This window comes from Oncorhynchus masou, chromosome 12 (genome assembly GCF_036934945.1).
Source record: "Oncorhynchus masou masou isolate Uvic2021 chromosome 12, UVic_Omas_1.1, whole genome shotgun sequence".
NCBI lineage: Eukaryota > Metazoa > Chordata > Actinopteri > Salmoniformes > Salmonidae > Oncorhynchus > Oncorhynchus masou.
Window position 1 is genome coordinate 37,938,494 of NC_088223.1, and position 27,982 is coordinate 37,966,475.

The following is a 27,982-nucleotide window of genomic DNA, read 5'->3' on the forward strand; positions in this document are numbered from 1 at the left end:
CCTGGTTTATTTCCAAGCACTGTACATTCATTTTGAGCGTTCGATGGTGACAACACCACAGACGGGTGGGGTTTCCTTGTTCTCGGTTTGTGGCGTCACGGACTGGGGCTTTCCTCCATGAGAAGGCAAAGGAGGCTGCGGAGATTCTTCTGTTGCGCTCCTAAAACGGGACAGGGCGCGAGCTGCATTTCATAATCTATACATACTCCATTTGATATTTTAGGAACAGTGTGTCAGGCCCCGTATAGGAGGCTGAGATGAAATAGCCTAGAAAACGAATATTTCAACACTCCCAAAGCAAGCGATCACAGCCCATCGCCATTGACGAATGAACATTCACAGCGGATCCCAGAAAACGGTCTTGTACCAACCCTTCAGGTAAGACTAGTCTGCCTTATTGGGCCTTGACACGAATTGCAACATGTTCAAGATATTCCGATTTTTTGTGGCTTGGAATGTCATGTCGCTCTGTTGCTTACCTGTTAGGCTACATTATGGGAAGTAACACATCTTAACTCTAACGGAAGTGTGACTGTCCGTTACATGGTCAGTTTTTTATGAACAGCCAATTGTATATATCCCATATTGTTGTGCATGTTCTGACTGCTCCTCATTCTTGAGTAATAAACAATTACACAGTGAGTCATGGCTGGTGATAGTGTACTATACATACTAAGGTTTGGGTTTGTTTATGTCCACTGAACAAAAATATAAACGCTACATGTAAAGTGTTGGCCCTATGTTTCATGAGATGAAATTTAAGATCACAGAAATATTCCATGTGCACAAAAAGCATATTTCTCTAAAATGTTGTGCCCAAATTTGTTTACAGCTGTGTTAGTGAGCATTTCTCCTTTGCCAAGATAATCCATCCACTGATGGGTGTGGCATTTCAAGAAGCTTATTAAAAAGCATGATCATTACACAGGTGCACCTTGTGCTGGGGACAATAACAGGCCACTCTAAAATGTGCAGTTTTCTCACACAACACAATGGCAGAGATGTCTCAGGTTTTGAGAGAGTGTGCAATTGACATGCTGACTGCAGGACTGTCCACCAGAGCTGTTGTCAGAAAATTGAATGATAATTCCTCTAACATATGCCACCTCCAATGTTGTTTTAGAGAATTTGGCAATACGTCCAACCGTCCTCACAACCGCAGACTACGTGTAACCACGCCAGCCCAGGACCTCCACATACGGCTTCTACACCTGCGGGATTGTCTGAGACCAGCCACCCAGTATTTCTGGATGTAAAAAAAAAACCTTTGTGGGGAAAAACTCATTCTGATTGGCTGGGCTTGGCTCCCCATTGGGTGGGACTATGCCAAGCCATGTGCAATCCATAGATTAGAGCCTAATGAATTTATTTCAATTGACTGATTTCCTTATATGATCACTAACTCACTAAAATCGTTGAACTTGTTGCATTTATATTTTTGTTCAGTCTACATGCATGTTTTTACAGTGGTGTCAGGTGAACTACTGCTTAGCTCCTCTGAACATTTTTTCAAAGTGCCAGTTGTGTCATATGCCCTCTCATTCTCAATTTTGTCCTCTCTCACCCCCTCACTCTTTCACTCATTCATTCCTGGTACCACCACTCCCCTGTTTATCCCAAAAGCGTTATTGAGGACAGGATATTAATACATTATATATACAGAAGTATGTTGACACTCCTTCAAATGAGTGGATTTGGCTACTTCAGCCACACCCATTGCTGACAGGTGTATCAAATTGAGCACACATCCATGCAATCTCCATAGACAAACATTGGCAGTGGAATGGCCTACTGAAGAGCTCAGTGACTTTTAAGGTGGCACCAGCATAGGATGCCACCTTTCCAACAAGTCAGTTTGTAGAATTTCAGCACTGCTTGAGCCGCCCTGGTCAACAGTTCGTGCTGTTATTGTGAAGTGGAAACGTCTAGGAGCAAAAACGTCTCAACTGCGAAGAGGTAGACCACACAAGCTCACAGAACGAGACCGCCGAGTGCTGAAGCACGTAGTGCATAAAAATGTCTGTCGGTTGCAACATTCACTACAGAGTTCCAAACTGCCTCTTGAAGCAACGTCAGCACAATAACTGTTTGTCAGGAGCTTCATGAAATGGGTTTCCATGGCCGGACAACCTCACACAAGCCTAAGATCACCATGCTCAATGCCAAGCGTCGGCTGGAGTGGTGTTAAGCTCGCCACCATTGGACTTTGGAGCAGTGGAAATGCGTTCTCTGGATTGACGAATCACGCTTCAACATCTGGCAATCCGACGGACAAATCTGTATTTTTGGCGAATGCCAGGAGAACGCTACCTGCCCAACTGCATAGTGCCAACTCTACAGTTTGGTGGAGGAGGAATAATGGTCTGGGGCTGTTTTTCATGGTTCGGCCCCTTTGTTCCAGTAAAGGGAAATATTTATGCTACATCATACAATGACATTCTAGACGATTCTGTGCTTCCAACTTTGTGGCAACATTTTGGGGATGGCCCTTTCCTGTTTCAGCATGACAATGCCCCTGTGCACAAAGCAAGGTCCATACAGAAAGGGTTTGTCAAGATTGGTGTGGAAGAACTTGACAGCCCTGCACTTTTGACAGCCACATACCTTTGGCCATGTAGTGTATCATTCCGTTGAGCTAGAAAAGAGGTGACGACATGCAACCCTGAAAGCATGATATCCAGCTGCTTGCTCTAGTTACCATCTGTCCTCAACAACTAATAGAAAAGCAATACTCACTTCCCCACAACTACAGTTGAAGTCGGACATTTGCATACACCTTAGCCAAATACATTTCAACTCAGTTTTTCAGAATTCCTGACATTTAATCCTAGTAAAAATTCCCTGTCTTAGGTCAATTAGGATCACCACTTTATTTTAAGAATGTGAAATGTCAGAATAATAGTAGAGAGAATGATTTATTTCAGCTTTTATTTCTTTCATCACATTCCCATTGGGTTAGAAGTTTACATACACCCAATTGGTATTTGGTAGCATTGCCTTTAAATTGTTTGACTTGGGTCAAACGTTTCGTGTAGCCTTCCACAAGCTTCCCACAATAAGTTGGGAGAATTTTGGCCCATTCCTCCTGACTGAGCTGGTGTAACTGAGTCAGGTATGTAGGCCTCCTTGCTTGCACACGCTTTTTCAGTTCTGCCCACAAATGTTCTATAGGATTGAGGTCATGGCTTTGTGATGGCCACTCCAATACCTTTACTTTGTTGTCCTTAAGCCATTTTGCCTCAACTTTGGAAGTATGCTTGGGGTCATTGTCCATTTGGAAGACCCATTTGCGACCAAGCTTGTCTTGAGATGTTGCTTCAATATATCCACATAATTGTCCTACCTCATGATGCCATCTATTTTGTGAAGTGCACCAGTCCCTCCTGCAACAATCCACACCACAACATGATGCTGCCACGCCCGTGCTTCACGGTTGGGATGGTGTTCTTCGGCTTGCAAGCCTCCCCCTTTTCCTCCAAATTATGTTTGGTCATTATGGCCAAACAGTTCTATTTTTGTTTCATCAGACCAGAGGACATTTCTCCAAAAAGTACGATATTTGTCCCCATGTGCAGTTGCAAACCGTAGTCTGGCTTTTTTATGGCAGTTTTGGAGCAGTGGCTTCTTCCTTGCTGAGCGGCCTTTCAGGTTATGTCGATATAGGACTCGTTTTACTGTGGATATAGATACTTTTGTACCTGTTTCCTCCAACATATTCACAAGATCTTTTGCTGTTGTTCTGGGATTTATTTGCACTTTTTGCATCAAAGTACGTTAATCTCTATGAGACAGAACGCGTCTCCTTCCTGAGCGGTATGACTGCTGTGGTCCCATGGTGTTTATACTTGCATACTATTGTTTGTACAGATGAACGTGTTACCTTTAGGTGTTTGGAAATTGCTCCCAATGATGAACCAGACTTGTTGAGGTCTACAAACATTTTTTCTGAGGTCTTGGCTGATTTCTTTTGATTTAACCATGATGTCAAGCAAAGAGGCACTGAGTTTGAAGATAGGCCTTGAAATATATCCACAGGTACACCTCCAATTGACTCAAAGGATGACAATTAGCCTATCAGAAGCTTCTAAAGCCATGCCATCATTTTCTGGAATTTTCCAAGCTGTTTAAAGGCACAGTCAACTTAGTGTTTGTAAACTCCTGACCCACTGGAAATGTGACACAGTGAATTATAAGTGAAATCATCTGTCTGCAAATAATTGTTGGAAAAAATGACTTGTGTCAAGCACTAAGTAGATGTCCTAACCGACTTGCCAAAACTATAGTTTGTTTACAAGAAATTTGTGGAGTGGTTGAAAAACGAGTTTGAATGACTCCAACCTAAGTGTATATAAACTTCCGACTTCAACTGTATATTCCCATAAGTGACTTCTATTGATTAGAAATGCTGAGGTCATTACTAGTCTGAAGTCCAATATAGTGGAACTATTCTCACAATCATAGTTTGTTAAGGCCCACAAGCTTCAGGTTACAGTCCCCTGGAAGTCAGCCTATCAGTCGACCATAATATGCCTATGTGACATCTCTGTCCCCACTCACATGCACTGTACTAACTGACACGTCTCTCTGCCTTCTCCTTCATTCTCTTCCTCCCTCAAATTACCCGTCCCCTCCCTGACTTTCATGCCCACTGGTCAGTTGGTAGACCCTGATCTGTGTTTGTGGATTGGAGCTCAGCGAGCTATGGCTGTGGAGCTGGGGCCTGGGCCTGCGCTCTGCCACTGTGACTTCTCCAGGCTTCACATGACACGTTCAGTTTGCCTCCTGAAGGCTCCTCTAACTATTATACCTTGTCAGCTCAGGTATTCAATCTAGCAACCTTTCGGTTACTGGCCCAACGCTCTAACCACTAGGCTACCTGCCGCCCCATTCATGTAAGACTTAAGTGTGTGTGTGTATACGCGCATGTGTGTTTGTGTTTGACGACGTGTCTGTAATGTGTGTACGACTGGGTGCGTGTCATGTGCGTTCGAGTGCTTGGGATGGGGGTATTCCAGGGTATTTCTTTTGCTTCATTTTGTTTGAATGCTTGATCGCTCATCACTGCCAGCTTCAGTTCTGCAGAGGAATCACAAAGTGGGGTTTCTCTAGGTGCTTCCACAGAATGGTCCACAACTGTCTCTGGCACACAACTCCTCTTCAAACTCCCACATCTACCATTACTGAAAGTGTGGGAGGGCTCCACAAGGCCACCAAATGGCCTCCAAACTCTATGAATCAATCGGTAACTAGATAATGGAGCTTTTAGCTGAACAGAAGGAAATGTTTCCTTTTTTAACCCAGTCAGCATGTAATATCATCACATCGTGACATGACTCAACTGGCCTGGTGTTTGGATGTGGCGTTGGCCTGCCCAGCCCTTCTAGCGAGCTACTGAGACATAACGATGCCCTTGTCACAGAGCCAGAGGAACGAGAGGGAGAGAGAGGAGAGGAGAGGTTGAAAGAGGGGTGTATAACTGTGTCGTAGCCGGAGGGGCAGTTCACTCTGTTACCTCCCTCTGTATTAGCTCCTGCCAGGAGATTAAGTCAGAAGGACACACTTGAGTTGCATCTGTCTCTCTAGCCAGAGGTGCATCTCACTGCCTCACCCTGTCACCATTTTTTTTTATTACGCCCTTCTGCTCTAATGAACTTAGAACATTAAACCAATAAATCTGAGTTCACAGAGACCACTTGCTCTATCCAGAGACACAGGCCTCAGTCCTCAGTTACAGCTCAGGGCTTACAGAGGGTTTAGGAAGTATCACTACAAACCAGCTAATTAGCTTGCCAAACACTCTGTCGGTCTTTGTACACAAACAACACACCGATGTGAATCGGATGGTTTGTGTGGTGGTAAACTTCATTGACTTTTAGGCCTACTGGAGTACAGTACTACTGTATCAGTACGATACAATGCACCCTTTGAGTGTGTTGCTGTATTACTGAATATCAACCATATCCCTGAATAATATGACTAAAACAATTTTGTGAGTAATTTCTTTATTTCTCTTTATTTTTATAAAGCATAATCAAAGTAGCCAAAGGGAAACACTTGAAATATAGCACAACAGTATAATAGGAACTTTCCCAGTCTTCCTTTTTACTTTGGTTGGATGTCCCTGGGAAAAAAGAAACACATGCTTTTATTGTCTTCATTTTGCATAATGTATTTGCAGAGGCTTGTTAAGTATATCCCCAACACAGCTATGCTGCAGCAGCATTTCAGCTCTAAGTGACTCAGCGGCTTTCAGCTCTAAGTGACTCAGCAGCATTTCAGCTCTAAGTGACTCAACGGCATTTCAGCTCTAAGTGACTCAGTGGCTTTCAGCTCTAAGTGACTCAGCGGCCTTCAGCTCTAAGTGACTCAGCAGCATTTCAGCTCTAAGTGACTCAGCAGCATTTCAGCTCTAAGTGACTCAGCGGCTTTCAGCTCTAAGTGACTCAGCAGCATTTCAGCTCTAAGTGACTCAGCGGCTTGTGTAACAACTATCACGTATTTCGGTAGCACAGCTCCACTACCGTTCAAAAGTTTGGGGTCACTTAGAAATGTCCTTGTTTTTGAAAGAAAAGCAATTTTTTTGTCCATTATAATAACATCAAATTGACCAGAAATACAGTGTAGACATTGTTAATGTTATAAATTACTATTGTAGCTGGAAACTGAAGATTTTTTTATGGAATATCTACATAGGTGTATAGAGGTCCATTATCAGCAACCATCATTCCTGTGTTCCAATGGCACGTTGTGTTAGCTAATCCAAGTTTATCATTTTAAAAGGCTAATTGATCATTAGAAAACCCTTTTGCCATTATGTTGGCACAGCTGAAAACTGTTGTCCTGATTAAAGAAGCAATAAAACTGTCCTTCTTTAGACTAGTTGAGTATCTGGAGCATCAGCATTTGTGGGTTCGATTACACGCTCAAAATGTCCAGAAACAAATAATTTCTTCTGAAACTCGTCAGTCTATTCGTGTTCTGAGAAAGGAAGGCTATTCCATGGAGAAATTGTCAAGAAACGGAAGATCTCGTACAAAGTTGTGTACTACTCCATTCACAGAACAGCACAAACTGGCTCTAACCAGAATAGAAAGAGGAGTGGGAGGCCCTGGTGCACAATTGAGCAAGAGGACATGTACATTAGAGCATCTAGTTTGAGAAACAGATGCCTCACAAGTCCTCAACTGGCAGCTTCATTAAATAGTACACGCAAAACATGAGTCTCAACGTGAACAGAGACGACTCCGGGATGCTGGAGCACTACAGTTTTCAGCTGTGCTATCATAATGGCAAAAGGGTTTTTGTCTGTACGTCTATGTAGATATTCCATAAAGAAATATGCCGTTTCCGGCTGTAATAGTCATTTACAACATTAACAATGTCTACACTGTATTTCTGATCAATTTGATGTTATTTTAATGGGCCAAAAAATTGCTTTTCTTTAAACAACAAGGACCTTTAAGTGACCCCAAACTTTTTGAACGGTAGTGTATATTACGCCTAAATGATTTACAGTAAGTTTGTGTGTGTGAATGTGTGTAGATGTAGGTTCATAGGGCCCCTGGGAAGGATGTCGGATCCTAAAGTGCTCAGATTGTACAGTTTCAGTGTCTTCCGCAGACAGAAATGCTTAGACTAGGCCAAACAAACTGAAAGAACAAACTGGCCCCACTTAATGTCCAAAAAGAGCAATGTCTCTGTTAAGAGGATGAGAGGCTATGCATACAGTTGACTCACAGTGCAGAAGCAAGGATAACCATATTTGACTTGTCTGAGAGGTTTTTTTAATGCAGAAGACAAGCAAGAGAGCTGCTCAGAGGCAAAAGAAAACAATTTCATTGGTGTAATTGTTCATCACAGTGAGAGTGTGTTTGTGTGTGTGTGTGTGTGTGTGTGTGTGTGTGTGTGTGTGTGTGTGTGTGTGTGTGTGTGTGTGTGTGTGTGTGTGTGTGTGTGTGTGTGTGTGTGTGTGTGTGTGTGTGTGTGTGTGTGTGTGTGTGTGTGTGTGTGTGTGTGTGTGTGTGTGTGTGTGTGAGCCAGTGAGCAGCAGTCGGGTGGGAGGAAAAGTGAGGGACAAAGAGTGTGCTGATCACAGTATCCAGACCACTGAGTCTTCAGCCTGTTCATGCCCATCTGCCATGCCTCCTCACTCACACCCCTCTCTCTATATATCACACAAAACTTTAGATACTGCACTGAACAAAACTATAAACTCAACATGCAACAATTTCAAAGATTTTACTGAGTTGCAGTTCATATGGGAATCAGTCAATTGAAATAAATTCATTAGGCCCTAATCTATAGATTTCACATTACAGGGAATACGGATATGCATCTGTCGGTCACAGGTACCTGATATAAAGGTCGGGGAGTGGATCAGAAAACCAGTCAGTATCTGGGGTCTATCATTTGCCTCATGCAGCAAGACACATCGCCTTCACATAGAGTTGATCAGGCTGTTGATTGTGGCCTGTGGAATGTTCCACTCTTCAATGGCTGTGCGAAGTTATTGGATATAGGCGGGAACTGGAACACACTGTTGTGCACGTCGATCCAGAGCATCCAAAACATGTTCAATGGGTAACATGTCTGCTGAATATGCAGGCCATGGAAGATCTGGGACATTTTCAACTTCCAGGAATTGTGTACAGATATGGAATCGTGCATTATAATGCTGAAACGTGAGGTGATGGCAGCGGATGAATGGCGCTGTGCTTTCAAATGGCCATTTATAAAATGCAATTATGTTCGTTGTCTGTAGCTTATGCCTGCCCATCCCATAACCCCACTGCCACCATGGGGCACTCTGTTGACAACGTTGACATCAACAAACCGCTCGCCCACATGACGCCATACACGCTGTGTGCCATCTGTTGAAACCGGGAATTATCCGTGAAGAGCACACTTCTCCAGTGTGCCAGTGGTCATCGAAGGCGAGCGTTTGCCCGCTGATGACCTTCCCTGAGATGGTTTCGGACAGTTTGTGCAGAAATTCTTCGGTTGTACTAAACCCACAGTTTCATCAGTTTTCCGGGTGGCTGGTCTCAGACGATCCCACAGGTGAAGAAACGGGATGTGGAGGTTTCTGGGCTGGCGTGGTTACATGTACCAATAGTATTTCAATCCATCATGGCTAGCTACATACAATAACTATGTTAGCCCTTTCCCATATACCCTTCTGTCAACCAGGGCTGAAGTCTAATGCTTTATGAGTCAGTACACATACTGGTTGATCCTCTCTCTGTGTCTGTCTCAGCCTCCTGCACTCAGAGGCTACTACTTGAATCAGAATCATATTTGCCTTGTAGTCAAGAGAGAGGATCAACCAGTACACTATGGACCTGTAGTCCAGAGGCCAGGTATACTGTAGGAGGAGAAAATCAGGCCAGGACTCCGTTATGAGTGTGTGTGCTTAGAAGGTGGGTGTGCTACCTTAGACAGTGGCAGAGGTTCTGAATATCAACCCTCGTAACTCTCATTCTCTCATCCTTTCCCCTTAACTTAGCATAACATTATCTGCATACAAACACACACTCACCGATAACACTGTATAAATACACACATACATTAAGCAGTACTGTAATTACCAATGTCTACATTATCTGTAAATTACAAGTGTGTGTGTGTGTGTGTGTGCGTGCGTGCGTGCGTGCGTGCGTGCGTGCGTGCGTGCGTGCGTGCGTGCGCACGTAAGTGTCAGAGTCACTGAGTGGGTCGCTGTTTGCTCGGCTCATAGTGAGCATCGGCATGGCAACCGCAGTAGCAGCCCAGTGTGAAGTGGAGAGCACCTCGAGACTGTGTGTGTGTGTGTGTGTGTGAGAGAGAGGGTTTCATATTGACAGAGCGAGACAAAAGAGAAGAGCAGATGAGAGAAAGAACGAGAAGGAATGATAGAGGTTAAATAATATAGAAGGTAATTGGACTGATGAATATATTTGCTTCCCCTTCAAGATACATTGTCATTATCATTAGTAAGTTTACAAAAATAGTATTCCACTTTCCAAAGGGCTGTATCTTATGAGTAAGTGTGAGTCAATGAGCAAGTTGTTATCAGTGATTATGCTAGCTGTGCGTGTGCATAGTGTACAGTGCATTCGGAAAGTATTCAGACCCCTTGACTTTTTCCACATTTTTTTACGTTACAGCCTTATTCTAAAATCAAATTAAATCGTTTTTTCCCCCTCATCAATCTACACACAATACCCATAAAAAAAGGCAATATCACATTTACAGACTCTTTTAAGTATTCAGACTCTTTACTCAGTACTTTGTTGAAGCACTTTTGGCAGTGATTACAGCCTTGAGCCTTCTTGGGAATGATGCTACAAGCTTGGCACACCTGTATTTGGGAAGTGTCTCTCATTCTTCTCTGCAGATCCTCCCAAGCTCTGTCATGTTGGATGGGGAGCGTCGCTGCACAGATATTTTCAGGTCTCTCCAGAGATGTTCGATTGGGTTCAAGTCCGGGCTCTGGCTGGGCCTCTCAAGGACCTTCACACTTCTCCCGAAGCCACTCCTGCGTTGTCTTGGCTGTGTTCTTAGGGTCATTGTCTTGTTGGAAGGTGAACCTTCGCCCCAGTCTGAGGTCATGAGCACCTCTGGAGCAGGTTTTCATCAAGGATCTCACTGTACTTTGCGCCGGTCATCGTTCCCTCCATCCTGACTAGTCTCCAAGTCCCTGCGCTGAATAACATCCCCACAGCATGATGCTGCCACCACCATGCTTCACCGTAGGGATGGTGCCTGGTTTCCTCCAGACGTGATGCTTGGCATTCAGGCTAAAGAGCTCAATCTTGATTTGATCAGACCAGTGAATCTTGTTTCTCATGGTCTGAGAGTCTTTAGGTGCCTTTTGGCTAACTCGAAGCAGGATGTCATGTGCCTTTTAATGAGTAGTGGTAGAGTGCTGCAGAGATGTTTGTCCTTCTGGAAGGTTCTCCCTTCTCCACAGAGGATCTCTGGAGCTCTGTTAGAGTGACCATCTGGTTCTTGATCACCTCCCTGACCAAGGCCCTTCTCCCCCGATTGCTCAGTTTTGCATCCATCTCTAGGAAGAATCTTGGTGGTTCCAAACTTCTTCCATTTTAGAATGATGGAAGTCATTGTGTTCTTGGGGACCTTCAATGCTATGGACAATTCCTTTGACCTCATGACTTGGTTTTTGGTCCACAGTGGGACCTTATATAGACAGGTGTGTGCCTTTCCAAATCATGTCCAATCAAATGAGTTTATCACAGGGTGAAGTTGTAGAAACACCTCTTGGATGACCAATTGAAACAGGTTGCACCTGAGCTCAATCTCATAGCAAAGGGTCTGAATACTTATGTAAATTAGGTATTTCTGTTTTTTATTTTAAATACATTTGCAAAAATGTCTAAAAACCTTTTTTTTGCGTTGTCATTATGGGGTATTGTGTGTTGATTAATGAGGGGGGGGGGAGTCATTTAATCCATTTTAGAATAAGGCTATAACGTAACAAAATGTGTAAAAAGTCAAGGGGTCTGAATACTTTCCGAATGCACTGTATTTAATTTCTTCTTCCTGGCTATCTGCACCAAGAGTTCATTGTGAAGTCGAAAAAGCGTGATAGAGAACGAGCAAGGAGGGAGAGGTGTGTCATACTGAGCATGCTCCCTGGGCTCTTTGCACTGCTAACTTCCTGTTATCTTCTTCCTCCTCACAGACGGTTGATTGAGAGTGAAAGAGAGACACACAGAAGGGAAGAGGAGAAGAACAAGAGAGAATAAAGGACTAGAGAAGAAAATCTGACTGGAGCAAACCACCAAGAAGGATTTAAGAACATTTGAATAACCTCCAAGACGTTGTTCTTTAAATTCTAGAACGTTCCTATCATGTTTTTTTCCCTCCTCGTTTGAATTGAGAAACATTTACTGAGAAGGGACATTGACGTTTCTTGTTGTAGTCATTCTCCTCTTTGTGGTTTACAGTTACAGTTTACTGTCAGTTTGGACCCCCATGTTTGTTTCGATGAAAGCACACCTGTTATTTTTCTCACATTCTTGATTTGGAGCAACTGAGTGTGAGAGGTGTGAACGCCAGTGGGAGGAAGGGGACTTTGTTTCTTTCACTTTTGTCTTCTCGTTCATAGTTCCATTTGTGTGTTCCATTGTTTCTTGTCAGAGGAAGGGGAAAAGGGGTTTCCAACTGGGTATTAGTGACATTCCATTCTGGTTTCACCCAAGGACAAGTACCCTCGTGTGTGTGTGTGTGTGTGTGTGTGTGTGTGTGTGTGTGTGTGTGTGTGTGTGTGTGTGTGTGTGTGTGTGTGTGTGTGTGTGTGTGTGTGTGTGTGTGTGTGTGTGTGTGTGTGTGTGTGTGTGTGTGTGTGTGTGTGTGTGTGTGTGTGTGTGTGTGAGGAAAGCTTCATCACAGTGATATAAGACTATAATAAGAGCGGAAAAGGAAAGAAGCTTCCGTGTGTCACTTTCTGGGAAAATGGGATCGGAAAGGGACTTGGAATCCCCCCACTCCTCGGTGAGCGGCATTCCCAACCCCAAATGCCGGGCACCAGGAAAACGCCAAGGACGCATCTCCTTCCACAGCCTCTTCCACAGCAAACGGGGTTCCCGGAGCGCCAATGCAGGGGCGGCCACACCTTTATCCCAGCTCCACAACCAAAACCATCAACAACAGCAACTCAGCCCCCTTGTCCCCCCCGTAGTCCCTTCTACCCCCACACCTAACCCAGCCACCAACACCATCACCACGGACGCTCCCCAGGACCCAGCCACCTCCCCCACCTCCCCCCCAGCAGAGCCCCTCTCTTCCAGTCGGCTCTCCCTGGGTCCGCCCCAGTCCTCCGGCTCCACCACCACCAGCGCCTCTCCTCCAGCGGACTTCCTGGAGTGCCCCCTGTGCCTGGTGCCCCAGCCCCCCGAACAGCTCCCTGAGCTGCTGGGCTGCAGCCACCGCTCCTGCCTGTGCTGCCTGCGCCAGTACCTGCGCATCGAGATCACCGAGAGCCGCGTCCACCTCAGCTGCCCCGAGTGCTCGGAGCGCCTGGCGCCTCATCAGGTGGCGGACATTTTGGATGACGTAGGTCTGCTGGGGAAGTATGAGGAGTTCCTGCTGCGACGCTGCCTGGCCTCCGACCCAGACTGCCGCTGGTGTCCCGCGCCCGACTGCGGGTAAGAGTTCATTTCCGTTGTTGCCTGGCCTTAACCTTAATCGTAACCTGAGTGTGAACCTGAACCTTAACCCCGACTCTATAGAGCCATCACTGTCTAGCCATGGTAGAAGGGGCGGAAGTACCTTAAAGCGCTTTCTGACCACAAATGTGATTATAACCCCTGAACTTAACCGTTACCTTTACCAAACCCTAACCATTAACTCAAACTATAACTTGTTTTGTTTGTTTGCAGATTCATGCTTTCAAAGCAGTGTTCTGTCAGTTATCCAAAGACTTAGGACGTTAGTCGTGAACTGGAATGACCTCCAGTGTTATAACAAGCTTTAGAGGTGACAAAAGTGAGAGGAAAGATTTATAGCCTAGAATTCTCTAAGTAGGTTAGAATGTGGTATGTGGTTACTAGGGGAAGGACAGTGCTCAGTGGCTGATTGTGTAATGTGATATGGGGAAATTTCGGATAAACTGGTAGGAGCTTATTTTGTGTGTGTGTGTGCGACACGCAAGTGTTTATGTGTGTGTATGTATGTCTGTGTTTGTGTGTTGGTTAACACATGCATGCATGTGTATGTAGGAGGGAAAGCACAGATGCTGGTTATGTGTGTTATCTGTGCTGGTTATATTCAAAGGAAACATGCCAGTTTGGTAATGTGAATCCTGTCAGACAGAGGGTGAAGGACCAAGACAGTGGGCTGGACTATAGATGACCTACATTCTAAAAAGACCAGAATGACTCACTACACAACTATTCCCTCTCTACAGCCCTACCAAGGAAAGGTCCAGTGTGGTTTGGGCTAACGGGAGTGGAGCTTTTCAAAGGGGCACTGTGTGTGTGTGTGTGTGTGTGTGTGTGTGTGTGTGTGTGTGTGTGTGTGTGTGTGTGTGTGTGTGTGTGTGTGTGTGTGTGTGTGTGTGTGTGTGTGTGTGTGTGTGTGTGTGTGTGTGTGTGTGTGTGTGTGTGTGTGTGTGTGTGTGTGTGTGTGTGTGCGTGTCATCATTGACCTACTTGAAGAGTACAGATTCCATACACTTGACATTGTGTATGTCATAATGGTACTACATTGTGTGAATATGTGGCCTTGGTCATAGTAAAGTGGCCTGGATTGTCTCTGGCTGTGGAGTCTCGGGGACCTCTGTCTAAATCGCTCTTTCTTTATTTGTCTTTCACTTTCTTTCTCTCTTTAAAAAATATATTTATCTTAGTCACAAACCCCAGACTACTTAACTCACTTGAATGATCACCCACACACCAACACTCGCACACACCAGGGTGTGGCTCAATTTAGAATTTCGGGAATTGACTCCCATTCAGGCTGTAATACAACAAAATGTGGAATAAGTCAAGGGTATGAATACTTTCTGAAGGCTCTGTAGAATAGATTAGGCATTTAATTATATTTCCTTTCGAATTGGAGTTCTGTATCCTGTTTACTACTTCAATTCAAATGTAATAATTTTATTGGAATTTATTGGAATTTTATTGGAATTTACGAGGCATTCTCAATTCCATTCTATATATATATATATTATATATATATATATATATATATATATATATATATACACACACACACACACCATCTCAATCTATTATTCTTGTGAAGATTTGAAGTCTTGAGCTTCATTGTCCTTTAGTCTCATTGGTCAGTTCCCAATCAGACCTCACTGATTGACTGGGGGAGACAACCAATCAGAGCAGCGATAGGTCTATGGTCGCTCTGCAGGCTGTCAGTTGCTATGGTGACTAGTGATGCGGCACAGAGGTATCCAGTGTTGCCAGGGGTAATGGAGAGGTTGGGATTTATTTAAAGTGATCATTACTACCCACCACAGCGACCTGTATGCTCTCGTTGCCTGGCCCTCACTACATATTCGTCGCCATACTCACTGGCTCCAGGTCATCTATAAGTCTTTGCTTGGCAAAGCCCCGCCTTATCTCAGCTCACTGGTCACCGTAGCAACACCCACCCGTAGCACACGCTCCAGCAGGTATATTTCACTGGTCATCCCCAAAGCTAACACCTCCTTTGGCCGCCTTTCCTTCCAGTTCTCTGCTGCCAATGACTGGAACAAATGGCAAAAATCACTGAAGCTGGAGACTTATATCTCACTCACTTACTTTAAGCATCAGCTGTCAGAGCAACTTACCGATCACTGCATCTGTACACAGCCCATCTGTAAATAACCCATCCAACTACCTCATCCACATATTGTTATTTTTTTGCTCTTTTGCACACCAGTATCTCTACTTGCACATCATTATCTGCACATCTATCACTCCAATGTTAATGCCAAATTGTAATTATTTCGTCACTATGGTCTATTTATTGCCTTTACCTCCCTAATCTTACTTCATTTGCACATGTAACCGATGTGAAATGGCTAGCTAGTTAGCAGTGGTGCGCGCTAATAGCGTTTCAATTGGTGACGTCACTCGCTCGGAGGCCTTGAAGTAGAAGTTCCCCTTGCTCTGCAAGGGCCGCGGCTTTTGTGGAGCGATGGGTAACGATGCTTCCTGGGTGACTGTTGTTGATGTGTGCAGATGGTCCCTGGTTCGAGGTCGGGGCGAGGGGACGGACAAAAGTTATACTGTTACACACACACTGTGTATAGATTTTTCTACTGTGTTATTGACTGTATGTTTGTTTATCCCATGTGTAACTCTGTCTTGTTGTTTTTGTCGCACTGCTTTGCTTTATCTTGGCCAGGTCTCAGTTGTAAATGAGAACTTGTTCTCAACTGGCCCAACTGGTTAAATAAAGGTGAAATAAGTTTTAAAAAAGTACACACTCACAGGACTGAGTGTATGTGTGTACAGAGCCACAGACAGTGTATTACATTTGTACTGTAATGATAGCCTAGTTGAAAACTAAGCATTGTATCACCATTTAAAAGCATTGACAGCTTGCGCCATTCTTAGACGTGGCTGTCAGAGTGCATTTGCTCCAAACCTGCAGCTTGTCAGCAGATTCTCAGATTCTCACCGCTCAAAGCCGTGATGTCAGTCATGGTCGTGCTCCAACGCAGAAGAACCGACCAATCAAATCACATTTTATTGGTCACATACTCATATTTAGCAGATGTTATCGCGGGTGTAGCAAAATGCTGCGTTGACATGGAATGTTCCTACAGGGAAAAGGCTGCCGTGGCAACTTGTGTCTCTGCTCTGTTGCAACAAGCCACTGAGCTCAGGCTTGAAGACATGTTGCCAGTTTGAACAAACAAAGTAATTGGGAAAGAAACCAGCACAAACTGGATTTAAGGTGCTGCTAAGAACTGTGTTAAAGGGGAAAAACCATAGTGGTGTTAACATTTACCCTCGTTTGAGGTTTTTAAAGAGACAGAATAGGATTTCAACAGTTTTGGTATTTGACATCTGGTTTGCCTGTGTAGCGGAACACTGGAGGCCTTGAGGAGAGCGGTGTCTTAGGTCAGTTAGGATCACCGCTTTATTTTAAGAATGTGAAATGTCAGAATAATAGTAGAGAGAATGATTTATTTCAGCTTTTATTTCTTTCATCACATTCCCAGTGGGTCAGAAGTTTACATACACTCAATTAGTATTTAGTACCATTGCCTTTAAATTGTTGAACTTGCTTCAAACGATTCGGGTAGCCTTCCACAAGCTTCCCACAATAAGTTGGGTGAATTTTGGCCCATTCCTCCTGACAGACCTGGTGTAACTGAGTCAGGTTTGTAGGCCTCCTTGCTCGCACACACATTTTTCAGTTCTGCCCACAAATTGTCTATAAGATTGAGGTCATGGTTTGTGATGGCCACTCCAATGCCTTGACTTTGTTGTCCTTAAGCCATTTTGCCACAATTTACGCTTGGGGTCATTGTCTATTTGGAAGACCCATTTGCGACCAAGCTTCAACTTCCTGACTGATGTCTTGAGATGTTGCTTCAATATATCCACATAATTATCCTACCTCATTACGCCATCTATTTTGTGAAGTGCACCAGTCCTTCCTGCAGCAAAGCACCCCCACAACATAATGCTGCCACCCCCGTGCTTCACGGTTGGGATGGTGTTCTTTGGCTTGTAAGCCTCCCCCTTTTTCTTCCAAATATAACGATGGTCATTTTGGCCAAACAGTTCTATTTTTGTTTCATCAGACCAAAGGACCTTTCTCCAAAAAGTACGATATTTGTCCCCATGTTCAGTTGCAAACCATAGTCAAGCTTTTTTATGGCGGTTTTGGAGCAGTGGCTTCTTCTTTGCTGAGCGGCCTTTCAGGTTCTGTTGATATAGGACTTGTTTTACTGTGGATATAGATACTTTTGTACCTGTTTCTGCCAGCATCTTCACAAGGTCCTTTGCTGTTGTTCTGGGATTGATTTGCACTTTTCGCACCAAAGTACGTTAATCTCTAGGAGACAGAATGCGTCCCCTTCCTGAGCGGTATGACAGCTGCGTGGTCCCATGGTGTTTATACTCGCGTACTATTGTTTGTACAGATGAACATGGTACCTTCAGGTGTTTGGAAATTACTCCAGAGGATGAACCAAACTTGTGGAGGTTTACCATTTTTTTTCTGAAGTCTTGGCTGATTTCGTTTGATTTAACCATGATGTCAAGCAAAGAGGCACGGAGTTTGAAGGTCGGCCTTGAAATACATCCACAATTACACCTCCAATTGACTCAAATTATGTCAACTAGCCTATCAGAAGCTTCTAAAGCCATGACATAATTTTCTGGAATTTTCCAAGCTGAATTTTCCAAACTAGTCAACTTAGTGTATTGTATGCTTCTGACCCACTGGAATTGTGATACAGTGAATTATAAATGAAATAATCTGTCTGTAAACAATTGTTGGAAAAATTGCTTGTCATGCACTAAGTAGATGTCCTCACCGACTTGCCAAAACTATAGTTTGTTAATAACAAGAAATTTGTGGAGTGGTTGAAAAATGAGTTTTAATTACTCCAACATAAGTGTATGTAAACTTCTGACTTCAACTGTACATTCAAAGCAATAATTGTGTGAGGGGTCATATGTCATTTTTAGCATTGTTTTCTGATGAGAAAGATAATTCACTTTCTAATTAAATTCAGTTTAAGTCTCAGTCTTTGAGCACTGTCACTTACAAATGGTGTTATATGAGATTAGATACCATTTCATCTTTGCATACTTATAGTACTTGATGATCTTGTTACATCCGAGATAAGATAAAAACCCTGCCTCTCCTCTTATGGTGATGTGAAAGCCTATTTACTTTATTGAGAAATGTGTGTGTGTGTGTGGTGTCATGTAACTCTGCAATTATGATAATATGCTATGAAGAGTAGCTCTTGGTCTTTCTCCCCTCGTGCCCTTCATTGAGGCTACTCCAGACAGCCTGAAATCATATTTTGCCTATTTCTCCTTCCTCTCGTATTCTTTTTTCTAACTCTTTCTCTCCACCTCTCAGTTAATTGTGAACATTTGTCCAGCTTCAGTGTATTTAATTTGAACCTTAACCGCTTGATAGTTTCTTTAACTCACAATTTCCTCCAAGGCTGTTGTGTCCTCTCCACTGACTCAGTATCTCTCTCTGTCTCCCTTCTCTCTCCCTTCTCTCTCTCTCTCTGCTCTCTCTCTCTGTCTCCCTTCTCTCTCTCTCTGCTCTCTCTCTCTGTCTCCCTTCTCTCTCTCTGCTCTCTCTCTCTGTCTCCCTTCTCTCTCCCTTCTCTCTCTCTCTCTGTCTCCCTTCTCTCTCCCCTCTCTCTCTCTCTCTCTCTCTCTCTTCCTTCTCTCTCCCTTCTCTCTCTCTGTCTCCCTTCTCTCTCTCTCTGTCTCCCTTCTCTCTCTCTCTCTCTCTCTCTCTCTCTCTCTCTGTCTCCCTTCTCTCTCTCTCTCTCTCTCTCTCTCTGTCTCCCTTCTCTCTCTCTTCTCTCTCTGCTCTCTCTCTTCTCTCTCTCTCTGTCTCCCTTCTCTCTCCTCTCTCTCTCTCTCTCTCTCTCTCTCCCTTCTCTCTCTCTCTCTGCTCTCTCTCTCTCTGTCTCCTTTCTTCTCTCTCTGTCTCCCTTCTCGCTCTCTCTCTCTCTCTCTCTGTATCCCTTCTCTCTCTCTCTCTCTCTCTCTGTATCCCTTCTCTCTCTCTCTCTGTCTCCCTTCTCTCTCTCTGCTCTCTCTCTCTGTCTCCCTTCTCTCTCTCTCTCTTTCTCTCTCTGTCTCCCTTCTCTCTCTCTCTCTCTCTCTCTCTCTCTCTCTCTCTCCCTCTCTCCCTCTCCCCCCAGTGATGTATTTTTCACTTTTCCAGTGATTTCGCATGAGCCAATATGTGCCTATAAAGGTTTTCTGAAAATCAAATGTCTTCCTCTTTCTACCGGTGACAGGTTCGCCGTGATCGCTTCGGGCTGTGCCAGCTGCCCCCGGCTGGTGTGTTGTAGAGAGGGCTGCTTGGCTGAGTTCTGTTACCACTGCAAGCAGGCGTGGCACCCCAACCAGACCTGTGACTCGGCCCGCCAGCAGAGGGCACTCTCCTTGCACATGCACAGCAACCACTCACCCAGCTACACGCAGGAGCACGGGCACGGTACTTTGATTACTCTTCATACTGTTATTATTATGTCTGTATATTAATCTCACTCTTCTCATAAAGCAATTTTCGGACCTCCTTCCATGTTCCAAATGTCTCGGTGGACAGAACAGTAAGTCGGTATGAATGAACCCTTATCACCCTGTTTCTTACTCTAGCTGTTGGCAGTCAAAAATAACTATATCGGCACACAATGTTCCAAACCAATCCTCCTCTGTCTCTGGTAAAAGTAGAAGTACCTTTTAGGCACAGATCTAGAATCAGCTTACCCTCCCCATGTCCAAACGGCAAGCCATAAAACTGACCTCAGATCAACGTTGTCTTGAATCCTACTCCCACTAATCAACTTACCCACTCGCTCTCTCTTGTCTCTAGCTGACGACATCAAGCCCTGCCCACGATGTGGCGCCTACATAATCAAGATGAACGACGGCAGCTGTAACCACATGACCTGTGCCGTGTGCGGCTGTGAGTTCTGCTGGCTCTGCATGAAGGAGATCACCGACCTGCACTACCTCAGGTAACTCTCAAGACTATGGCAGTGCATGTCAACACAGATTTATGGAAGGGACTAGTAGATGACTTTCCATGTGCCAAAAATACGTATAGGTCTACCCACCCTTAGCGGATTTGCCTACAACCGGAGTCATCCGGTTTTCAGGGATGCAGATAATTCAACCTGGCGTCCTTTTCCGCTGAAAACCGGATGTGGGAACTCCGCCCAGCCTACACGATGACACCCAATTTTAAAGCATGATTGTCATTACTGGGGTTAGACTGGTGCTTTTAAAAAATGCCCTCAGAATTGATTTTAATTAAGAAATACCTACACATTTTATGAAATGAATTAAGATTTTTTTTTTTTTTAAATACTGACGCAAAACATAACTGAATGAAAGGCTATATTGTTTGGATAAGAAGACACCAAGTATATTCATACATTAAAATGACAAAACATTTCCACAGATTCCGTCTACCACGTCTTAGATCGTATGAGCAATACTGTAAAAGTAGATAACAGGCAGTGATGTGCTTCTCAATCCTGTGAGACAATTAGCAGAGGGCTCTGAATTCATAACGACACAACCTTCCATCACCTCCACCCCTCTGTTGCTGTGGTGATTGTTTTTCCTGAACATAGGCCCAGAACTAATCAGTCTTCTGTCTACCTCCCTTGTTCTTCGCCATATTTCTCCCCCCTTTCTTTTTATATCTGTTTCCCACCCATTACACATTTTTCTTTATTTTTCTCAATTCACAACCCCCCCCCCCACTCGCACTCTCTCTATTTTCTACACATTCCATTCTTTCCCCGTATTCTTACGTTCTCTCTCTCCCCTTTCTTTCCCTCCATATCCCTTCATCAATCCCTCTCTCTCCCTCCATATCCCTTCATCAATCCCTCTCTCTCCCCTTTCTCTCCCTCCATATCCCTTCATCAATCCCTCTCTCTCTCCTTTCTCTCCCTCCATATCCCTTCATCAATCCCTCTCTCTCTCCTTTCTCTCCCTCCATATCCCTTCATCAATCCCTCTCTCTCCCTTTCTCTCCCTCCATATCCCTTCATCAATCCCTCTCTCTCTCCTTTCTCTCCCTCCATATCCCTTCATCAATCCCTCTCTCTCTCCTTTCTCTCCCTCCATATCCCTTCATCAATCCCTCTCTCTCTCCTTTCTCTCCCTCCATATCCCTTCATCAATCCCTTCTCTCTCTCCCCCTTTCTCTCCCTCCATATCCCTTCATCAATCCCTCTCTCTCTCCTTTCTCTCCCTCCATATCCCTTCATCAATCCCCTCTCTCTCCCCTTTCTCTCCCTCCATATCCCTTCATCAATCCCCCTCTCTCTCTCCTTTCTCTTCCATATCTCAATCCCTCCATATCCTCCCTCCATATCCCTTCATCAATCCCTCTCTCTCCTTTCTCTCCCTCCATATCCCTTCATCAATCCCTCTCTCTCTCCTTTCTCTCCCTCCATATCCCTTCATCAATCCCTCTCTCTCCTTTCTCTCCCTCCATATCCCTTCATCAATCCCTCTCTCTCCCCTTTCTCTCCCTCCATATCCCTTCATCAATCCCTCTCTCTCCCCTTTCTCTCCCTCCATATCCCTTCATCAATCCCTCTCTCTCCCCTTTCTCTCCCTCCATATCCCTTCATCAATCCCTCTCTCCCCTTTCTCCCTCCTCCCTCCTCCATCAATCCCTCTCTCTCCCCTTTCTCTCCCTCCATATCCCTTCATCAATCATCTCTCCCCCTCTCTCCCTCCATATCCCTTCATCAATCCTTTCTCTCCCTCCATATCCCTTCATCAATCCCTCTCTCTCCCCTTTCTCTCCCTCCATATCCCTTCATCAATCCCTCTCTCTCCCTTTCTCTCCCTCCATATCCCTTCATCAATCCCTCTCTCTCTCCTTTCTCTCCCTCCATATCCCTTCATCAATCCCTCTCTCTCCCCTTTCTCTCCCTCCATATCCCTTCATCAATCCCTCTCTCTCTCCTTTCTCTCCCTCCATATCCCTTCATCTCTCCCTCTCTCTCCCCTTTCTCTCCCTCCATATCCCTTCATCAATCCATCCCTCTCTCTCCTTTCTCTCCCTCCATATCTTCCTCCCCTTTCTCTCTCCATATCCCTCCTTTCTCTCCCTCCATATCCCTTCATCAATCCCCCTCTCTCTCTCCTTTCTCTCCCTCCATATCCCTTCATCAATCCCTCTCTCTCTCCTTTCTCTCCCTCCATATCCCTTCATCAATCCCTCTCTCTCCCCTTTCCTTTCTCTCCCTCCATATCCCTTCATCAATCCCTCTCTCTCTCTCCTTTCTCTCCCTCCATATCCCTTCATCAATCCCTCTCCTTTCTCTCCTCCATATCCCTTTCTCTCCCTCCATATCCCTTCATCAATCCCTCTCTCTCCCCTTTCTCTCCCTCCATATCCCTTCATCAATCCCTCTCTCCCCTTTCTCTCCCTCCATATCCCTTCATCAATCCCTCTCTCTCTCCCCTTTCTCTCCCTCCATATCCCTTCATCAATCCCTCTCTCTCCCCTTTCTCTCCCTCCATATCCCTCCATATCCCTTCATCTCCTCTCTCTCCCCTTTCTCTCCCTCCATATCCCTTCATCAATCCCTCTCTCTCCCCTTTCTCTCCCTCCATATCCCTTCATCTCTCCCTCTCTCTCCCCTTTCTCTCCCTCCATATCCCTTCATCAATCCCTCTCTCTCCCCTTTCTCTCCCTCCATATCCCTTCATCAATCCCTTCCTCCCTCCTCTCTCTCTCTCCTTTCTCTCCCTCCATATCCCTTCATCAATCCCTCTCTCTCCTTTCTCTCCCTCCATATCCCTTCATCAATCCCTCTCTCTCTCCTTTCTCTCCCTCCATATCCCTTCATCAATCCCTCTCTCTCCCCTTTCTCTCCCTCCATATCCCTTCATCAATCCCTCTCTCTCTCTCCTTTCTCTCCCTCCATATCCCTTCATCAATCCCTCTCTCTCTCCTTTCTCTCCCTCCATATCCCTTCATCAATCCCTCTCTCTCTCCTTTCTCTCCCTCCATATCCCTTCATCAATCCCTCTCTCTCCCTTTCTCTCCCTCCATATCCCTTCATCAATCCCCTCTCTCTCCCTTTCTCTCCCTCCATATCCCTTCATCAATCCCTCTCTCTCCCCTTTCTCTCCCTCCATATCCCTTCATCAATCCCTCTCTCTCTCCTTTCTCTCCCTCCATATCCCTTCATCAATCCCTCTCTCTCTCTCCTTTCTCTCCCTCCATATCCCTTCATCAATCCCTCTCTCTCTCCTTTCTCTCCCTCCATATCCCTTCATCAATCCCTCTCTCTCTCCTTTCTCTCCCTCCATATCCCTTCATCAATCCCTCTCTCTCTCCTTTCTCTCCCTCCATATCCCTTCATCAATCCCTCTCTCTCTCCTTTCTCTCAGTCCGTCGGGGTGCACATTCTGGGGAAAGAAGCCGTGGACCCGTAAGAAGAAGATCCTGTGGCAGCTGGGCACTCTGATCGGAGCCCCGGTGGGCATCACCCTCATCGCTGGTATCGCTGTGCCTGCCATGGTTATTGGCATCCCCGTCTATGTGGGGCGCAAGGTAGGCAAAAACACTGGCAGATGGGCAACCCCTCACTGAAAATCCCCCTTTATTTGGCCCACACTCAGTCATTTAGCAGAGGATCTTATTTGGAGTGGCTCACTGAGACATTCAAAGGAAAATAATGAAAATATTTTACTTTTCATGGCATTTAACAGAAAAGCTATTCATTGTAGAAATTAAATGTGGCAGTGCTGGACTTAGAAATGGAGTTAGTTTCAATATGATGTTCACCCTTCGTGGTGGCACTTTCGTTTCCTGCGTGTACTTCAGCAATCGAGAAATACAATTCCTGAAAATAGATAAGGTTTCAAATCATAAGCTCCTCTTTAGTTTCGGTATGACGCTACAACTGTTCTTTGGAAACGACATCATTTTGAGACAATTTAGTCTCGATAGAATTGTCAAATGACCTATCTCTTTACCGCGTCCTGGTGGCAATACAGTATAACTGCGAGCTTGAACTTAAGCCCATTTGAATGCTGTAAAATAGCCCACCCACACACCCTGTATTGTTCCAGGCCCCTAAGCCTTCCCAGCTGTAGAAAATACCTTTCAGACTATTACCAGTTGTACTCAGCTAACTGCCACACCCAATCACAACCAGAGATGTAAATCCGTAATAGGTCTAGGTCAAGTAGCTCTGATGGTGGTACTAATATACGAATATAAGTATGTGAACAAAGAAAGAAATCCCCTCACACAACCTATGACCTACTTCTCCCAAGTGCTTTATAATATTAATCAAACCGAAACCCAAATACAGACATTTCAGCTGCAATAGCCTTCTATTGCCGTTCACCTTCACTACTATCTATCTTTTTTATTTTGTGATAGATTCACGCCCATTATGCGGGGAAGAAGATCAATTGCCACAGGAGGAACCTGGCCATCACGGGAGGAGTGGCCCTGTCATTCGTCACAGCTCCTGTGATCGCGGCCGTCAGTGTGGGTATTGGCGTGCCCATCATGTTGGCGTACGTCTATGGAGTCGTGCCCATCTCTCTGTGCCGCGGAGGGGGCTGTGGCGTCAGCCGAGGAAAGGGGCGTGGCATGCGGATAGACTTTGACGAGGACGACGGCCCAATCACAGGTGAGCAAGACTTAAAGAGCTATCCTTTTTGCCTTAATAGGGCTAATACTGTAAAATACAACAACGACACGAGCCTACATGTATGTCTCTCTTTTATGTTAAAAAACATAATTGAACTGCAAGTTAATTTAGACAAGAAATATATATCATCATCAGTCATGAAATAAAAAATCTTAAATAATTGTCCCCCAGTGGCTGATGCGTGGCGGGCCCTCAAGTCTCCCAGCCTGGCTGAGAGCAGCCTGGAGAGGGCAGCCAGCGGCCTTAGCACCACCTCCCCCAGTGAGGGCCTCTCTGTGGCCCCCGGGGTCCTGGGAGACAACCCCCACTTCAACACTCTGGCCGGGGGCTCCCTTGGAGCCAGGACTGGCAAATACAACAGGTATGGAGGGGAGCCCAGCAGGGATGAGAACCTGTTCTGTACTTCATATGGAGGGGAATGTTGTGCATTGTAAGCAGAGACACAGTATAAATAGGGGCTAAGTAAGCCTTAAACAAACTAAGTACAGTTTTTGTTGTCCGTTTCAGAATGATAACCACTGCTGTGAATGTTTTTGCTGAGTAAATGGAATGTGGCGTATGTTGAACGCTGTAATAACTGTTGTTGGTATAACCATGTAATAATTACCATGTTTTGTGTTGTTCCAGGTTGGAGCTCCAGGGAGGGGAGTTGGGGAAGGACAGTGCCCAGAGAGAGACAGGTAGTCTGGGAGCGGGTAGTGACTGTGCCAGCACCCGGGGCATGGCAGGCTCCATTATCTCCTCCTACACACTCCCTGACAGGTGATTGTCACAATATCCCTCTCTCTTACACACACACGATTTTGAAAAAATCTACTCCTCCTCCTTGATTTGACATCTAGTCTCATTCTGTTTCTGTCGGACTCATGTTGTTGTTGTCTCTGATGCAACGGCTCAATTTCCTCGAATCTCTCTTGCGTCTGACTTGTCTTTAGTCTGTGTGGTATGCAGGCAGCCCTTAGTGGTTCAAAAATATTTATTTTAGCCATTGATTTAGTTCCCGACAGATGTTTTCAAATCAATTTTGAGTTAAACTTATAATGTTAGGCAAGGTGACACTGGATACAGCAGGTGATATGCTGACTAGTGAATCTAAACGTCGTTGTTCTCCTAGGGACTGTATTAACCTGGAGATCCAGGTGGACATCGAGACCAAACCCAGCCACCTCTGCCTGACCAGTGAGGAAGACCTAAACACGCCCCCTGCTGCTATGGCAACATGCTCAGGCGGGGAGGAGCCTCAGGACTGCAGCTCCAGAAGGGGCGGGGGTCTGTTTGGCTCAGCACTAGGCCTGTCGCCAGGGGCATCGCTCAGGGAGGGGCTTCGCGATGTCACTCTGGCCCAGCCCGAGAGCATCCGTAGCGACCTGGAGATGTCCGACACCCAATCGGACGACATCGACGAGCTGACGTCAGACGACTGTGACTCGCCTCATCCCAAGAGCTGCCGGCCCCCTCAACCCCAGGCCACCTGCAGACCCCTTCACACCTCCGACAGACTGCACTGTCCCCCGGATAATGTCATCCTCTATGTTTAAGAGTCCAACTGATGGAGAGCTCTCAGAGATTCCACAACCCCCACCCAAAATGTTTTTTTTTTTTCGCTTTCGGGTAATTATTTTGCTGCTTTTTTGTTAACAAAACATCATACCTGCAAACAACACCCGTCTACATGTGTCTGTCTGTCCCTCTCTCAACATCTCGATCTCCTTGCAGAGAATTGGCAGGGTTCTACCTCTGAGATTTCTCTGTTTACTTCTTGGTGCAAAAATACCATGGCTACTTGAGAAAAGAAAAAAAAAGCGAAACAAGAGGTACACATTTTCCACAAGAAATACTGCAAAAAAAAAAAAAAAAAAAGAGGAAACAAGGTAAAAGGTCACCAAGCACACTAACGAGTGAAGGATTGTGGGGGATGGGGTTTGTACTATGGAAGAGGATGTTTTTAGGGATGTTTTAGTGTGGCATTTGTACTGGACTTTGTTGGCTTGATTTCCTCTTTTTTTTTGTTAGAACTGAATGATATTGAATGATTTAGAAGTAGTTTGATTTGCTGTGTGCATGAGTCTCCGTGAACAAGAGTTTTCTATGGCTGTGTAGTATGAGTTTACAGTAGTTCGTACAGAGACATGACTTTAGAGGTGATCTGCACTTGAATCTCACCTGCACAGAGAAGAACAATGTAGGGTTTACACAAGAGTCAATGTCGTGGAAGATAGACAAGTACTTAATGACTGACTGCCCGCCTTACAGACAGTGATGACGCTCACTGACGAACACACTGGCTTTCTGACATGCTAGCTGCCTGACCCACTCTAGTTATGCGTGTGCGTTCTACACGAAGACTATAAAGACAAAGACCTAATATACATTTTCAGTAGAAAACAATTAGTAGAAGGAATGGATGGACTTCTTGTGATTGTATTTGTTTGTCCCACTATCGAGTGAATGTATGAATGAGCACTTGTGCACTTTATCTAAATATTCATTTTTTGTTGTTGTTGCTATTTGTTGTCTTCAGTTACTGTCTTGACTTTTCTTCCACACATACTTGTAAAATCATAGACAAATGTTGATTATCAGAAACCTTTCTATTTCTTCTGGAATAATAACCCATTTTTATTTCTTCTAGAATAATTTACTTGAGCTTGTTTTTGCTGTTTACCGACCACGTGTTTCAGTTGTTTAAGATATCCCCATTTACTATAGACATCACAAAATCTCTATATGGGATCATTGTTTCATTTCAAATAAGCTTTATGCGGTTGGATCATACTATTGAGCAGTGCTTGAAATGGTCGGTTGATGTTATTCAGTTGTCGCTTATTTCTGCCTATGAGAAACCACATGAATGTACCACGGATTGAAACAGAAACGTCCTAAATATGACGGGAGGATTTACCCTTAAGGACACATATACAGTACATGTGGGTAAAAGAGTTATAAATATATGAGTAGCAATATGAAAGTGTTGTATATAAATGTGTAGTATCTCCTGGCACTGTTTTGGAAGCCCCTTTATGGGGCCAAACACACAGGACTGTGAGAGAGGTTGTGGACTTTGATTTGGAAAATAAACACATTTTTCTGTTGCAACAATAT

General features: G+C 44.8%; 1 protein-coding gene across 1 annotated transcript; it reads left to right on the forward strand.

The window, feature by feature from the left end:
- The first annotated feature begins 102 nt into the window (after nucleotides 1-102).
- On the forward strand, nucleotides 103-27,979 carry LOC135550025 (E3 ubiquitin-protein ligase RNF19B-like). Its single transcript, XM_064980454.1, has 9 exons — nucleotides 103-378; nucleotides 11,684-13,148; nucleotides 19,469-19,668; nucleotides 20,047-20,191; nucleotides 23,604-23,766; nucleotides 24,604-24,859; nucleotides 25,052-25,241; nucleotides 25,508-25,642; nucleotides 25,995-27,979. The coding sequence occupies exons 2-9, from the start codon at nucleotides 12,457-12,459 to the stop codon at nucleotides 26,416-26,418; spliced, it is 2,205 nt and encodes a 734-aa protein (XP_064836526.1). The 5' UTR covers nucleotides 103-378; nucleotides 11,684-12,456; the 3' UTR covers nucleotides 26,419-27,979.
- Nucleotides 27,980-27,982: the final 3 nt, after the last annotated feature.

What these genes read in the sequence shown, in the direction of transcription:
- LOC135550025 (XM_064980454.1), top strand. Translation starts at nt 12,457, where the DNA reads ATGGGATCGGAAAGGGACTTGGAATCCCCCCACTCCTCGGTGAGCGGC. An exon ending in CACGCAGGAGCACGGGCACG is followed by an intron (nt 19,669 to 20,046) that starts GTACTTTGATTA and finishes TCTTGTCTCTAG; the next exon opens with CTGACGACATCAAGCCCTGC. An exon ending in CCGTCTATGTGGGGCGCAAG is followed by an intron (nt 23,767 to 24,603) that starts GTAGGCAAAAAC and finishes ATTTTGTGATAG; the next exon opens with ATTCACGCCCATTATGCGGG.